This window comes from Pseudoliparis swirei, chromosome 2 (genome assembly GCF_029220125.1).
Source record: "Pseudoliparis swirei isolate HS2019 ecotype Mariana Trench chromosome 2, NWPU_hadal_v1, whole genome shotgun sequence".
Lineage (NCBI taxonomy): Eukaryota > Metazoa > Chordata > Actinopteri > Perciformes > Liparidae > Pseudoliparis > Pseudoliparis swirei.
Window position 1 is genome coordinate 21,463,645 of NC_079389.1, and position 14,969 is coordinate 21,478,613.

At 50.0% G+C, this 14,969-nt stretch overlaps 1 protein-coding gene across 6 annotated transcripts in view; it reads right to left on the reverse strand.

Annotated features, from left to right (window-relative positions):
• The window catches only part of usp9 (ubiquitin specific peptidase 9), a 47,489-nt gene that overhangs the window by 5,244 nt on the left and 27,276 nt on the right, over positions 1-14,969 (reverse strand). For 3 of the 6 annotated variants that reach the window (XM_056436245.1, XM_056436271.1, XM_056436240.1), the window contains 25 exons: positions 13,404-13,499; positions 12,991-13,202; positions 12,350-12,590; positions 12,006-12,155; positions 11,420-11,540; positions 11,160-11,290; positions 10,560-10,838; positions 10,283-10,420; positions 10,004-10,141; positions 9,564-9,730; positions 9,333-9,441; positions 9,065-9,211; positions 8,802-8,948; positions 8,504-8,711; positions 8,185-8,405; positions 7,895-8,082; positions 7,630-7,803; positions 7,388-7,529; positions 6,164-6,920; positions 4,537-4,660; positions 4,220-4,445; positions 3,538-3,667; positions 3,260-3,445; positions 2,794-3,044; positions 69-157 (listed from right to left, as the gene is read on the reverse strand). In XM_056436245.1, the coding sequence (XP_056292220.1) occupies positions 69-157; positions 2,794-3,044; positions 3,260-3,445; positions 3,538-3,667; positions 4,220-4,445; positions 4,537-4,660; positions 6,164-6,920; positions 7,388-7,529; positions 7,630-7,803; positions 7,895-8,082; positions 8,185-8,405; positions 8,504-8,711; positions 8,802-8,948; positions 9,065-9,211; positions 9,333-9,441; positions 9,564-9,730; positions 10,004-10,141; positions 10,283-10,420; positions 10,560-10,838; positions 11,160-11,290; positions 11,420-11,540; positions 12,006-12,155; positions 12,350-12,590; positions 12,991-13,202; positions 13,404-13,499 (4,772 nt within the window). The remainder of the gene's footprint in view (positions 1-68; positions 158-2,793; positions 3,045-3,259; positions 3,446-3,537; positions 3,668-4,219; positions 4,446-4,536; positions 4,661-6,163; positions 6,921-7,387; positions 7,530-7,629; positions 7,804-7,894; positions 8,083-8,184; positions 8,406-8,503; positions 8,712-8,801; positions 8,949-9,064; positions 9,212-9,332; positions 9,442-9,563; positions 9,731-10,003; positions 10,142-10,282; positions 10,421-10,559; positions 10,839-11,159; positions 11,291-11,419; positions 11,541-12,005; positions 12,156-12,349; positions 12,591-12,990; positions 13,203-13,403; positions 13,500-14,969) is intronic. The other 3 variants (XM_056436280.1, XM_056436261.1, XM_056436253.1) reach the window with 2 other exon arrangements.

A 14,969-nucleotide genomic window follows, 5' to 3' on the forward strand; every position in this document is an offset into this window, starting at 1 on the left:
AGGCCCCCCCCCCCCCCCCCAAAGACACCAATGCAGTCCTCGTCCTACACACAGCAGCATGGTCTCACCTGTGCGTCTGCCAGGAGTCCTCGATGAGCAGGATCTGTAGCAGCAAGTCCAGGTAAGGCCTCAGCTCATAGGTGTAGGAGTACGCCACCTGCACACACACACACACACAGTGTGAGGTCTTGCGGACACGTGCAAAGTGTCCGCAAGACTATCTTTTCCAACCTCCTTGATCCCCCGTCCCCCTCCTCCTTCCACCCTTTTGCCGAGCCACTTTGTCGACTACTTTACAAACAAGATAGACGACATACGCTCCTCCTTTACTAATCATCTTCTATCACCTCACCAACACTAACTTCTTCATCCCCCTCTCTTTCCTCTTTCACCCCTGTCTCCCAATCAAGTTCTTAGCTTGGTGACCTCCGCTCGACCGACCACCTGCGCCCTTGACCCCGTCCCGTCTCCCATTCTCCAGGCTGTTGCCCCTGACCTTCTAACCTTTCTCACCCATCTTATTAACAGCTCCCTCTCAACTGGCTGTTTCCCTAACTCTCTGAAGGAGGCGAGAGTCAACCCTCTCCTGAAGAAACCCACGCTCGACCCGTCTGAAGTCAGCAACTACAGACCGGTCTCTCTTCTTCCTTTTCTCTCCAAAACTCTGGAGCGAGCTATCTTTTACATTACATTACATGTCATTTAGCAGACGCTTTTATCCAAAGCGACTTACAATAAGTGCATTTCAACCTAGAGTACAAACTAAGAACAACAAGAATACAGGAAGTAACATTTCCTCAACATAGTCGAACTACAAAAGTACCATAAGTAAATGCTATCTAAGTGCCACTGAAGTGCTAATCTGTGTTTTAATCCAGATATAGTCGGAAAAGGTGTGTTTTCAGTCTCCGACGGAAGATGTAGAGACTTTCTGCTGTCCTGATGTCAGTGGGAGCTCGTTCCACCACTGAGGAGCCAGGACAGCAAACAGTCTGGATTTCGAGTGATTAGCTCGAGGTGCAGGAGGCACAAGTCGATTGGCTGTTGCGGCGGAGCGAACGTGCGGTGTACGGTGTGACCATATCCCGGATGTAGACGGGGCCCGATCCGTCTAGAGCACGGTACGCCAGGACCAGTGTTTTGAAGCGGATGCGAGCAGCCACCGGTAACCAGTGGAGAGAGCGGAGGAGCGGAGTGGTGTGGGTGAATTTCGGGAGGCTGAAGACCAGTCGAGCTGCTGCATTCTGGATGAGCTGCAGGGGTCGGATGGCCTTAGCAGGTAGACCAGCCAGGAGGGAGTTGCAGTAGTCTATCTTGAGCCAAGTGTCCTCCTATCTCCACAGTAACAACCTTCTTGACCCTCACCAGTCTGGATTCAAGGCCGGCCACTCGACAGAGACTGCCCTCCTGGCTGTCTCTGAGCAGCTTCACACTGCTAGAGCAGCCTCTCTCTCCTCTGTCCTTATCGACCTTTCTGCTGCATTCGACACTGTGAACCACCAGATCCTTATCTCTTCTCTTCAGGAACTGGGGATCTCAGGCACTGCACTCGCGCTTTTCTCTTCCTACCTTAACGACCGCACTTACCGGGTAACTTGGAGAGGAACTGTGTCTGATCCTTGTCCTCTCACTACTGGGGTCCCTCAAGGCTCCGTCCTGGGTCCCCTGCTCTTCTCTCTGTACACAAATTCTCTCGGCTCTGTCATTCGTTCGCATGGCTTCTCCGACCATAGCTATGCTGATGACACCCAACTGATCTTCTCGTTTCCACCGGCCGAAACACAGGTGGCGGCACAAATCTCTGCCTGTCTGACATCTCTCAGTGGATGTCTGCTCACCACCTGAAAATCAACCCTGACAAGACCGAGCTACTATTCCTTCCAGGGAAAGGCTCCCCCACCCATGACCTGACTACCACCTTCAACAGCTCTGTGTTGGCCCCTACCCTGACTGCCAGGAACCTCGGGGTGACACTAGACAGTCAACCTGACGGCCAACATCGCTGCGACGACGCGTTCCTGTAGGTACATGCTGCACAACATCAGGAGAATACGGCCTCTTCTTACTCAGAAGGCGGCACAGGTTCTGGTCCAGGTTCTGGTCCAGGCTCTGATCATTTCACGCCTCGACTACTGCAACTCCCTCCTGGCTGGTCTACCTGCTAAGGCCATCCGACCTCTGCAGCTCATCCAGAATGCAGCAGCTCGACTGGTCTTCAGCCTCCGCTCCTCCCCCCACACCACTCCGCTCCTCCGCTCTCTCCACTGGTTTCCGGTGGCTGCCCGCATCCGCTTCAAAACACTGGTTCTGGCGTACCGTGCTCTGAACGGATCGGGCCCCGTCTACATCCGGGATATGGTCACACCGTACACTCCGGCACGTTCGCTCCGCTCGGCAACAGCCAATCGTCTTGTGCCTCCTGCACCTCGAGCTAATCACTCTACATCCAGACTGTTTGCTGTCCTGGCTCCTCAGTGGTGGAATGAGCTCCCCTCTGACATCAGGACAGCAGAAAGTCTCTACATCTTCCGCCTGAGACTGAAAACACATCTTTTCCGACTATATCTGGATTAAAACACAGATTTGCATTTCAGTGGCACTGGGATGGCACTTATTGTGGTGCTTTTGTGGTTCGACTGAGTTGAGGAAGTGTTGCTTCCTGTGTTCTTGTTGTTCTTAGTTCGTACTCTAGGTTGAATGCACTTATTGTAAGTCGCTTTGGATAAAAGCGTCTGCTAAATGACATTTAATGTGAGTCCGCCGGCAGACTTCTCGTGGGTGGGAACCATTTACCTGCCAGAGCAGCTCACTGAGCACGGTGGAGGAAAACTGGGGGTTCTCCCAGCAGCTGAAGCGGAGCAGCTTCACCGTCTCCTCCGAGTTGCTGCAGTCCTCGATGATCTTCTTCACGTAGCTGGTCCTCACGAACAAGATCTCCGCCACCAGCTGCTGCACCGGCATCACCGGCGCCGTCAGGTTGGTGTCACCGTACGGGTTGGGGAGGGGGGGGTTACCTGGAGAGGGTGAATGGGGGTCCGGGGGAACTAAAAGTAAATATTCAGAATTGCACACAGTTAGTAAAAAAAGAAGAAAAGTTTCTTCAGTCCGTCGTGCGAAAGCCCTCGGCTCCGAGCTCCGCACACAGCGCAGGTCTCGGAGGGCCGGGTTTCTCAGTCACGACATCATGAGAAAGGATGAGAATCGTCATCGGGCTCCGATTCTGTGTGGCTGAAGAGTAACAAAAATAAACTAAAATCACCATTAATGGAGGACTGCATGCGCGAGGAGACGTCGCAGCAACGGACCAGCTGGGAGACCACGGTGTAGAGCTTGCCCAGCTCGGCGTACTGGTACTTGATAGGAGGGCCGGGGCCCTCGTCCAGAGCGACCAGCATGAAGGTAGCGGGGACGTTGAGCTTCAACAGCTGCGTCTTTTCTGCCAGGCCTGCAAATGGAGGATGGCAGCATGAGTCCCAAAGTAATTAGTCATTCAATTTTTCACAGAAACCTCCGTACGAGCCGCCGGTCGCTCCTTACCCAGATTGGCATACATGACGAAGAGGTTGAAGTACTGCTGCAGGTGGCGGCCGTGTTCAGACACCTCTCTCCTGAGCAAGTTGAGGACGGCTCTCAACAGGTGGTCACTGAGACTGAGGTTATCGGAGCTCTGGCACACAGACAGAGCAGCAGGGTTACCAATACAAGCACAGCACCAGAAAGCTCCCAGGGTTAACCTGCGACCAGCGATACAGGAGGGAGGGACATGACGCACTTATCGGGAAAATTACGAAAACATGAGAACACCAGGAGCAGGGATAACTCCTCAAGGAGCCATAATGGGCAAAGTAAATAAAAAAGAAAATATATAAATAAATATATATACAAATAAATATATACATATACAAATAAATATACAAATAAATATATATATACATACAAATATCTATATATACAAATATCTATATATAAAATTGTATGAATAAGATGTGCTTATTATGTCAGTGTTAGAATACTTTTTTAATATTCAACTACAAAGTAGAAATGCGGGTTTGCTACTTTTTCTGCATTGAATCATTGTGTGATGTTTGATGAAATTGATTGGATGGCCCTACACCCCAAAAAACAACACGTCACCAGCCGCCACTGCTCCAGGTATCTTCCAGAGAGCCCTAACCAGAAAGGTTTTCCCACAACGCACTGCTTAAAGTCGGCCACCCACCTGAGTGGAGGACCCGGGCGAGGTGGTGGGGGAGGGGCACGGGCCGTCCTGCAGCGAGAAGTGAGCGATGAAGACGATGAGCTTGGCGAATGCGCCGCGGACCTCGGCGCTCGGGCACTCGAGCAGGTACTCCGAGAACCGGTTGGGGTAAGCAAACAGGACCTTGTGTGCAAACCAATAGCGTACATTCTTACTGTGTCTCAGCAGGATGCAGAGGGCGTCATACCTGGGAGGGGGATGGGAGGGCACAGAGAATGTGGTCAGAGAGGAGGCAGGGGGGAAAACAGAAAACAAAAACCTGAGGAGGCGGAGCTTACCAGTCGCTGGCGGGCCCCCGTACGACTTTCTTGGTGTGAAAACCTGTGCTGAAGAGGAATCTGGCAGCCAGCTGAGCACTTATCATCGCAATCTCCTCTGCCTCTGGCAGAAGATGGTCTTGTCCTGATTTTAAAAAAAAGAAAGAAGGAAGGAAAAATGAGAGAGCGCAGCGATTAACTAAACAGTGACAATCTTATAAAGTCCTCTCAACATGAGCCGGCAATCTGCGAGGCTCAAGAGATCAACGAACAAAGCTATATTTAACTGGCTGTTGAATCAGATTACTGGGTCGTCATCATCGCCGACGACCCAGACGGAGCCACAGCCGGCGTGAGCGTACGGTCGGCAGTGACTCGCTGCCCTCTTTCAAATGAAATCATAACGAGGTTATAAAGCAGACTTTCTACTTTCGGGGAGTTTGCTTTGGCTGACTTCCAATTCGTCTTTGGTCTCTCCAATCGGTAGACTAGAAATAATCCAATGTGAGAATGCCTACACCGACATGACCCTCATTAAGGTGAAAGCTCGTAATCTAATGTGCGGGAGGACACGGAGAATGTGCCACGTGTAGATCTCATCACGAAGTGACGTAAAAGGCGTTTAAATGAGAGAAAAATCCATGTCTCATCCTTTTGAAAGTGTGAAATTCATCATCTAAATTTTTTTTCTCAAAAATCTACGTAAGAACAATAAATTTGTTTTAAAAAATATTTTTTTGCTGCCAATAAAAAGTTTTTTTTTTTTTTTAAGAAACAAACTTATTTTAACTGGATACAAAGTAGCAAACCAAACCTACTGACGGCGCCCTGCAGCATCTTCTCCCCGGAAGCATTACGGGGCTCTGGTTCCATTAATAATGCATTTACAGAGGCAGTGCATTTCTGGGAAGCCCGCACTAAACGCCACTGAGCGGCAATTATTTCCAGTGGGATGCTGCACATTTACATCACTTTAAATGTATATATTCGGGGTTTTTCCCGACAAGCAGGCCGGCGATGTGTGATAAAACCATAATGGCAGCTCCGATGTCTCAGAGGGAAACCGCTGGACTACGACACGGACTTCACGAGTCATGGAGGACTCGGATCACGAGGGCTGAACAAGTGAGTAACGTCGACGACGCCAACAAACATTTATGCTTATTACTCGTGTGGTTAATGATCCATCCGCTTCGCTTATCTTATCTTCCTAATATGGCTTCTTTTGCTTTTATAGTTTGTTTTTATTGTAATTTGAGTTCTTTTTATTGCATAGCTTTTAGGATATTTTAACTGTGTTGTAAAGCGTCTTTGAGTATTTTGAAAAGCGCTATGGAAATGTAATGTATTATTATTATGCATATTTTGACAAGTTCATTCTGAGGTTTTCAACTATACCTGGTTCAATCAAAATAATGAAAAGCGAAAACGTAGTAACATCAGAATGCGTTAATACAAAGTTTTAAACCTCTGCTCACAACCATCATTTTACCAGCGCGTGTCTGTCGTAGTATCTGTGTGCGGATACCGTAATTAATTTAGTTGTAATAACTTAATATTCAATAATATATAATCAACGGAATGAATACATTCATTAATAATTAGCAACACACACACACACACACACACACTCAGGAAAGAGCCATACCTGGAGGAGGGTTTAAATAGACACTGTTACAGGTCAGAAGTTTCTTAATGAACTGGAAATATTCCAGGCTGTATTGCATTCGGTTGTGCATGAACTGGACGTTCTGCTTGCGGACGCTGCACTCGATGACCCCGGGCATCTTGACCTGATGCGGCTTGGTGGCGGAGATGGTCAACTCGGAGATGTACTTGACGAGCTCGCTGTCCTTGTCTAGCGAGTCCATGCGCTCGTAGAACAGGATGTAGGCGTTCCACCAGCGCTTCTGCCTCCGGTACGACATCCTCTTCATCATATGGTCAAACACCTCGCCCATGTATTCCCCGCCGAAGCACTGGTTCTTCATCTCCTCCTCATCGTCCATCTTGCACTCCGTCACGTCGCCGTCGTCGAACTTGTACCAGCGGTTCTTCTCGCCGTCGCCCCCGTTCCTCTGGATGACGTAGGAGTAGTAGTGTCCGCCGCTGGCCTGGCCCGAGTGGACCAGCACTCCGACCAGGCGGTACTTGGAGCTGCCGGGGGGCGTGGGCTCGGAGGGCTCGTTCTGCTGGATCACCTGGTTCTCCGGGTTGACGTCGTCGCCCTCGAGCTTCGCCACGCCCGCCACCGTGTACGGCTCCATGTCCAGCTCCCTGGGGAACTCAAAGTAGTCGTTGAACTTGATGGCGCACTCCCTCTCCCAGTCGTAGTCGAAGCGCTTCAGCTGGATGGCCAGGACAGGCGGCAGCTTCTTGATCAGCAGGCGCTTCACCGTGTCCACCTGGCGGGGAGAGCGGACATCGCCGGTTACCTCTCAGGGTTCATACACATTTTCACCAATGGATTTCCAGGACTTTTCCATGACTTCCAGAACTTTAATCTAAATTTCGGTTGTATACATGATCGTGGATTATCCCTCAGCTATTGTTGCTATGGCCAAGGAAAATTGCCTGCTTATAATTTAAGTTTCTTTCTTTTTTTTCAAACTCGGCGTAAATGAACATGTGAATATAACAACTTTTCATGACTTTTCCAAAACTTTTGTGATTTAATTTTTTTCAAGAACTTTTGCAGGCCTGGAAATAACCATTTTAAAATTCCATGACTTTTCCAGGTTTTCCATGACCGTAGGAACCCTGCCTCTCTTTGAAGGGACATCAAAAAGCTCCTTCCGGTTTTTTTTCCTGCATCGCAGCGCATCGTCACGTCCGACGTCGGCTGCAGACCAGGCGGATGCTTCATTCTCACCTTCTTATTACACTTCTCACAGTGGTAGGCGTTGGCGCCCTCCAGAAGATCTCCCTTGACGTACTGCTCCATGGAGTCCAACAGGTTCTGGTGGTTCCTGATGTCCACATTGAGAGTCGTGAACGACTCCTCGCACTCGTACCTGGCGACGCGGGGAAATAAACATTATTGGTGGCGTTAACCAAGAGGTTACGTTTCTGAAATGTTTTCCGGTGACTGAGCGCCGGGGAGACCGCACTCGCCTGTGGGGGCAGCCCTGACAGATCTTCTGGTCGGCGAAGGACCCTCCTAGCACCTTGCTCAGCATGGCGGGGTGGCCCAGGGCTTTCAGAGCCTCGTCCAGACTGTCCACCAGGGAGTTGAAGAACTCCAGGGCGTCGTGCTGCTCCCGCAGGTTCACCGGCTCGCCCCATAACCTGAAGCAGACGGTACAAAGACCAGACGGTTAGACGTCAGCGACCTCCAAAACAGGCTAAAAGCTACGATTACAAAACGTCTTTTAAATACCTGAACTGCTTCCAGAATCCCCTGGGGACATAGTACTGAAGTTTGGACGCAGCCAGGTGGCCAAAAATGACCTGCAGGTGGCGAAGTACCCCGATGTTGTACTCCTTCCTGTCCTCCGACTTGCTGGAGGGTTTATCGTCAAACTGATGGTGGTAGCTGAACACCTCGTCGCGAGGATCAACGTTACTCTGTGGAAATGAAACGCACGATGAAAAAATGACTCGAGCGTCGACAATTGTCGAGTAGTAGTTCGGGCAGAAGCTTTGCGCCGCCACAAACTCCCGCCATACCTCGTTCTCTTGCTTCTCATCCCCCGACATGTCGTCGTCCACGTCGGTGCCCGTGCCCTCGATGGCCAGGATGCCGTTGCGGATGGGAGGGATCATGTACAGCTGCTGAATGACGGAGTTCATGTAACAGGTGGCTCCGGCGTTCTTCAGCCCCACGAAGCCTTTGTTGGGCCGCGGCCCCACCGGAGGCAGGTACTCCCATTCCGTCAGCGTCTCGCAACCTGAAAAGCGCGGAGGGAAGAGGCGACGCCCTCATGCACCGTGTCGATCCCAAAGCCGTCGGGGGGGGGGGGGATTTGACGCAGCGGCGTTTACATACCCAAGTAGTACATGTCGGTCAGGGTGTCGACTATTTGCTTGAGGTTGCGGACGCATCCGACCGCCAGCGCTACCAGCAGCTCAAAGCCGGCGTTGATGGAAGCGGGGGTGCTGCACACGGGGATGGCCTGCTCCGTGGGGAACTCCCCGCTCTTCATGAACTGCAGGTACACGTTAGACGCCGGGAAGATGAAGTCGTCGATCAGCTCCTGCATCGAGAAGAAGAGGGAGAGACATTCTCTTGAGTAACGTCGCGAGAAAAATAAACCGTTATCAATGCCGTCGTGTTGCAGTTTAACCTTGATGAGGTTCGCTCCTCCTTTCTCGCAGCCGATGTAATACTTCTTCTCTGGTGTCTGGAAGGCCAGAAGCTCTTTGGTAACCCCAAGGTGGCCCTCCAGGATGGTCTCCTCCACGCCGGTCTCCCCCGTACTCTTAACCTCATCCTAGTGAATGAAACGTGTGTGTGCGTCATCAACTCTGCCGCCCACACGCCGAGCTAAATCGACTCACAGGAAGCAGAACACAAACGTAATCGGATGAAACACGTGGTCGTTTTTACCCTGATCCGTTTCAGCCAGTCGATCTCGTTGTTGAGCAGCACCTCGGCGTTGGGCAGGTTGATGTTGCTGTTATACGCGTAGTTCAGAAGGTGTCTGAGTAAGGTGAAGTAGTCTCCCGCGTGTTTGGCCCTCTCCTTGGCCGTACTCTGGACACGGACGACTCAAATTAGAATCTTGTTGGCAGTTAACCGGCCCGATGATGATGATGATAAAGCATCACGACGGACAAATGATGGTCGTAAAGAACACGAGACGATAGCCACTCACCCCCAGCACGGTGAAGAGGAGGGTGATAAAGAAGAGGAGGGGTCGATGGCCCATACAGCACCTCGTTGCCATCAGGAAAAACTGCTCCTGGGCCATTTGACGCACAGATCTGTGAAACCGCAAAAGGATGACATCACTGTCCCGACATCCTGGCCGGAGTTGAGGACATCCCGGGACGCGAGCCGGTAGGTTTACGCTTCTTGGCGTGGAATGCGTTCCCGGTGGACTCACTTGCTGTGGCAGTGGAGCAGCAGGTCAATAATGAAGGTCTGCCACGCCTTCTCCTTGCTGAGCGTGTCCAGAGCCGTGGGCATGAGGGCGAAACACAGCGTCATCACCTCCAGGGCCTCGCAACACACCTGCTCATCTTCCCCATCTGGCTCCTTAGCGGCATTTGTCTAACAAGAAAAGGGGACAATGGAAGCCATTATGCAAAATTACACGGCGTCGCAAATTTCTTGTGCATTGCTAATCCCTTGAAAGTCCACAAAGCCCATCAAGAGCCCTTTGTCTCCTGGTTGTACATCGAGCTCTTCGCGGTCCTGCCTCTTCGCTTCCAAAACAGTCGACACCTATTATCCTCTTGCTTCCTATCCAGCGCAGACCATTTTTTTAAAGTAAGCGCGCTCCATTCAACTCTCACAAAGAGCAACATTCAAAAGGGAACTCACCTTCTCGTAGATCTTGCTGATTTCTTCATTTGAACTGAAGACGAGCTGCACCGTGCCGCAGCCTGACGCCCACACTATTTTCTGCACCGCTCGGATCACACAGATGTCTGGGATGTACTTCGATGCCTGGAAGAAATTCTGGTGAAAAAGGTAGTCCCAGAAGATTGTCATCTATCCGTCCCAACGCGATGCCCACAGAAGACTAGTCGCAAATAAAAACCAAACGCCGCTGCTAGTTCACTCTCCTCTATTCTCACAAGCCTCGATCCATTTCCTTACATTTTCTGTGACCTCATCGGAGATCTGCTGGGCGAGGCGGATGGCGACGTTGCGTAGCATGCATTCTGAGGCCGGGTTGGGGATGTTTTGCAGGGCGCTCTGGAGGACCAGGGCCTGGTCATGAGTCGCCTGATTGATCTGTAGAGGAAGGTGATGGCAGTGTGGAGAAAGATAAAGAGATGCCAGTCAAGTATGAAAGAGCCAGTCATACAGAGAGGTGCATGTATATATGTGTATGTGTGTGTGTGTGTGTGTGTGTGTGTGTGTGTGTCCTCACCGGTGAGACCGGAATATTTCCCTCGGCGTTGGGCTGGCAGGCCTCGGCCACGGCCTTCACGTGGCCGAAGCCCACGGCGGTGAGGAGGAGCTTGCCGATCTTAAGGGCATTGAGGTAAGCGCCGCGGCGCGTCTCCATGTCCGCCGACGGGAGGAAGTTGTTCCTGGTGAGCATGCTCAGCACCAGGGGCAGCCCGCCGCTCTTCAGGAAGTTGTACTGGAAGTCGCTGGCGTCTTCGCCCAGCGTGGCACTGGCTGGCATCAGCAAAGCATAAACAACCTGGAACACGGGGAAGAAAACACAGTCCGTCTCACACAGCAGGATCAGAAGTATATCCTGATTTCTTTGTCACGTGGCACATTAACACTTTGTAGTCATCGAGCTAATTTTGTAGTTTTACCCTGCACTTCAATATGTTCTAGACCACATCCCGACTCTGAATGGAGGTCTAGTTCAACCCTCAATAACTGAATACTACTTCACGGAACAGGCAAGAGAATGGAGAAGAAACAACAAAGACAACATGGTTACCAGGGCAACAATGCATCACAGTGTGTGTGTGTGTGTGTGTGTGTGTGTGTGTGTGTGTGTGGGACCCACCTCGATGAGGTAGAGCACTTGTGAGGGCGAGGGGCCGAAGAAGCGCGAGTCCAGCGAGGGACTGAGGCTGTTCTCCCCGAGCTTGGCGTGGTCCAGACACACGGCTCGCAGATTCTCCACGGTGGTGTTGTCTAACGGGGGAACGGCACAAACGTGAATAAACTCCCCCCAGGTGTGTGTGTGTGTGTGTGTGTGTGTGTACACGTTTGAATCAAGTGAAGCGGCTGAATAGTACCAATACACCACAGGTGCATGTATACCTGGGGGCATGAGTTTCATGAGAACTCGAGCTCCGTCTCTGAGCAGCGGCATGTTGAGGCTGCAGCCCAGATCGGCCACCTGCCACAGGAAGGAGATGTAGCGCAGATGCAGCGACATGATCTGTGAAACGGGGCAGAGGGCGTCAAGAGGACCGCTGTCCGCATACAGCGACTTAAACGACTGCCTTGTCGATTCAGGGGTCAGATAACATCAGGTCAGGGGGGGAGGGGCGTTTCAGTTAAAATCACATCGATTATAATAACTAATAAAGGATCCTAACTGACTAAAACTAAATGATAAACACGCCATCTGATGTCGCAGGACTGAAATCAGTATACCTGCCTGCCCATGTGCTCTCGATGGGAGTCTTCCACACGCTGCGAGCACTGACAATAGCCATGTTCGCCGTTTACGTTTCATATGATAATTTGGGGGGAGTGGCTTTGGAAGGAGGTCACAGGGGACGAGGCAGTCGGTGCCGCCCGACAACTTTCTCGCTAAATTTAGCCACTTTCGGAGCTCGTGCTGCTTCTCTGAGAGAGAAAAGAGTGGGCTGGATGCTTTCAAAATGTGCCGTGAACTCACCACACCGGGCAGACAGCTCTCCACTTCAGGGTTGGGGCCATCGCTGTAGTGGTTGCCGTGGTTACCGGGGGAGCCAGTGGACGAGTCGGACGAGCTGTCTGGGCTCGAAGGCATGTTGGCGCTCACCTGGGTCAGCTTGGCCGTGATCAGCTGCATTTAAAGGAAACCACAGCGAGTGAATTCTGATCTCAAATCGAAGCATTTGACGTCGACGCAGCGGTTTGGATCGCTTTGTTTTAAAGGAGTCTAAATGTATTTATATGCAAAAGAACATAGGAGGCAACACCTTCAACAAACAACTTCTTTTCCTTTGCAATAGACCAGCGTCAGTCCAACGCTCTCACCGTTTTGTCCTTCAAATTGAGCTGCCCGATCAGCTTCCTGTCGTCAGCCGGGTCAACGAGCTCTCCACCGATGAAGAGCTCAATCTTGGTGTGCGCGGCGTTGGCTTTGATCCGGTTGAGGATGCCTCGCCGCACCGAGCCGATCGTGTCATTGGTGTGTGACCAGATGTCCAGGTCATCCACCTGGCGCCCCTGGTTGGGGAAGCGGACAATCAATGTGATGTGCTTCCCCCGGAAGGCTCTGCAAGAGAGAAAAGGGAAGAAGGGTTGCCGCGAGGGATGATAATCAAACTTTTATGACAGACTAAAGGTCCAGATAGTACAAAACATTAAAAGAACACAAGCAAAACACAAACAAAGAACTACACATGCCTTATGAATAGACAGCTGTACCAGTGTCTCCACAGCTGGGACTGGTAGCGTGTAGTGCTGAATTTTATCTTTGATAAAAACATGATCTCATTCTCTGAGTCATCAACCCGGCAGATAAACTTCTGCATTAAATTTCTTAAAACTGCGTTAAATGCGTTGACTCCTGCAGCCAGGTAAGGCCTCAGCTCATAGGTCAGTGACGTGTTTGAAAGACGACCGCAGCCTCGAGCGGGCGACCGCGTGGATTGCGCGTGTTCTCGTGGCCGTACCTCGACATCGGCAGTATAGTCCTCTCCTCGTGGTAATCGCTGTCGCACTCGTTGATGTACTCTTTGAGTACGGTGAGAACTCGCACCATGCGGATCGCCTCCTGACGGGCGCAGTTGATGCTGTCTTTGTCCCCATCCAACACACACAGCGTGTCGTAGGATGCCTTCAGGCGGTCGAAACAGGACTGGATGAAATCCTCGTGAATTTCAACCTGAGGAAAGGAAAACGACAACTTGTCATACGCCCAAGGATTTTTAATTGGTTAGAGTTGACCTCTGCACAGGATCAGATTTCTTGACAAATACATCTGGACAGGAAGGAAACGAGAACTAGAAAAAAGAAGAAGAAGAAAAAAACCCACACAAAAGCAGTTTCAACCTCTGCTCTACCGGAAGCAGAACGGCCACAGTACCTGATTGACTTGTAGTTTTGGTCCGAGGTTGGTGTAGATCTCTTTCAGCAGGTCGATGGCTCGGCTGGCGATATCGTCGCTTCCTTGAATTACCACCTGGGAGGGAGGAGAAAATAGAATAGAGTCACACTGAGACGCCTCTGTGGCAGTCCGAAGACCTTTAGGAAGAGGAGCCTCATTATCGCCCACTCAGAACACAATGGGGGGAGGGTGTGTGTGTGTGTGTGTGTGTGTGGCAGTGGTACAAGGGGTCACACAACTCAGTTTGGATTTAAATGTAATAACTTTTGAGAGATGCCCCCAATCACGTTTCTTTCTACAGCAGACATGACTTGGCGAACGTCTACAATCCATTTTGGCTGATAAGAGTTTTTGTTGTTGGTTTATTTTGTTCCATCTTTTCTCCAAAAAATGATTTAAACAAATCTAAAATGAAGGTCAAACTTGTCGATTAGTCAGTCATCTATAGTGGTTATTTGCATTGAATACTTCCCTCCCTCATATCTGTATGTTGCTGTGAAACACTTTATGATATACCTTCACCGAATATATATATATTTTGTTTTACTAAATCGAGCACACCGTAATGTAACTCGATGGCACCTCCCTCCAGTAATACAGTGAGACCTCTTCTCCAGACAACACGTCATACTTTGTGTCCACTGTCAACTTCTTTGTTGATGCAACTTCTCCCTCGAGGTTAAAATGACGAGAGTTCAGTCGTGACACCCTGCAGAGCATCTTTGGCTTCAGAGACGTCAGAGCAGAGAGCGGAGGTGTGAAGCGAGCCCGGCCAATCACATTTATTCATTTGGCCAAAAGCAGATTGATTTATTGTCGTCCCACACCACCTCCACGTCATTCGATGAAACCTGAAGCTTTCATAACTACGCTCTGTAGACGGTTCGGACCTAAATACTGAAACAGATCCGATTAAGAACAAAGGTTGCACCCAAAAACATACAGGAATTAATAATAAACATTTTAAGTACAAGAGGTCCTCGAGTCTGTTCCTCGAGTCCGGTCCTCGAGTCTGTTCTGCCTCTACCTGGTTGTCACGATACCAACATTATAACTTCTTTACGATACCTGCCATAAACAGGGTTCTTACACATTTTGACCGATGGATTTCCAGGACGTTTCCAGGACTTTAAACCAAATTTCCATGACCAAACTGAAATCTCGGTATAAACATGAAAAATGTAGAAAATGTAGCGTATTGAGAACATACGCCGGCTTATATTTTGAGTGTCTTTCTTTAAAAAACACATTAATTATTTCAAACTCGGCGTAAATGATGTGATAACACATTTCCATGACTTTTCCAAAACTTTTATGATTTAAGTTTTTTCCAAGACTTTTTCAGGCCTGGAAATGACCATTTTAAATTCAATGACTTTTCCAGGTTTTCCATGAGCGTACGAACCCTGAATAAATATCCTGATACCCGATACCACACTGGTATATTTAACTAATAGTAATGAATAAAACATTTGTATGGTTCTCTTTTTTACCAGCGTGTTCCTGCCCAGCTTTTTTAAAACACCTAACAAATGGCATTAATAT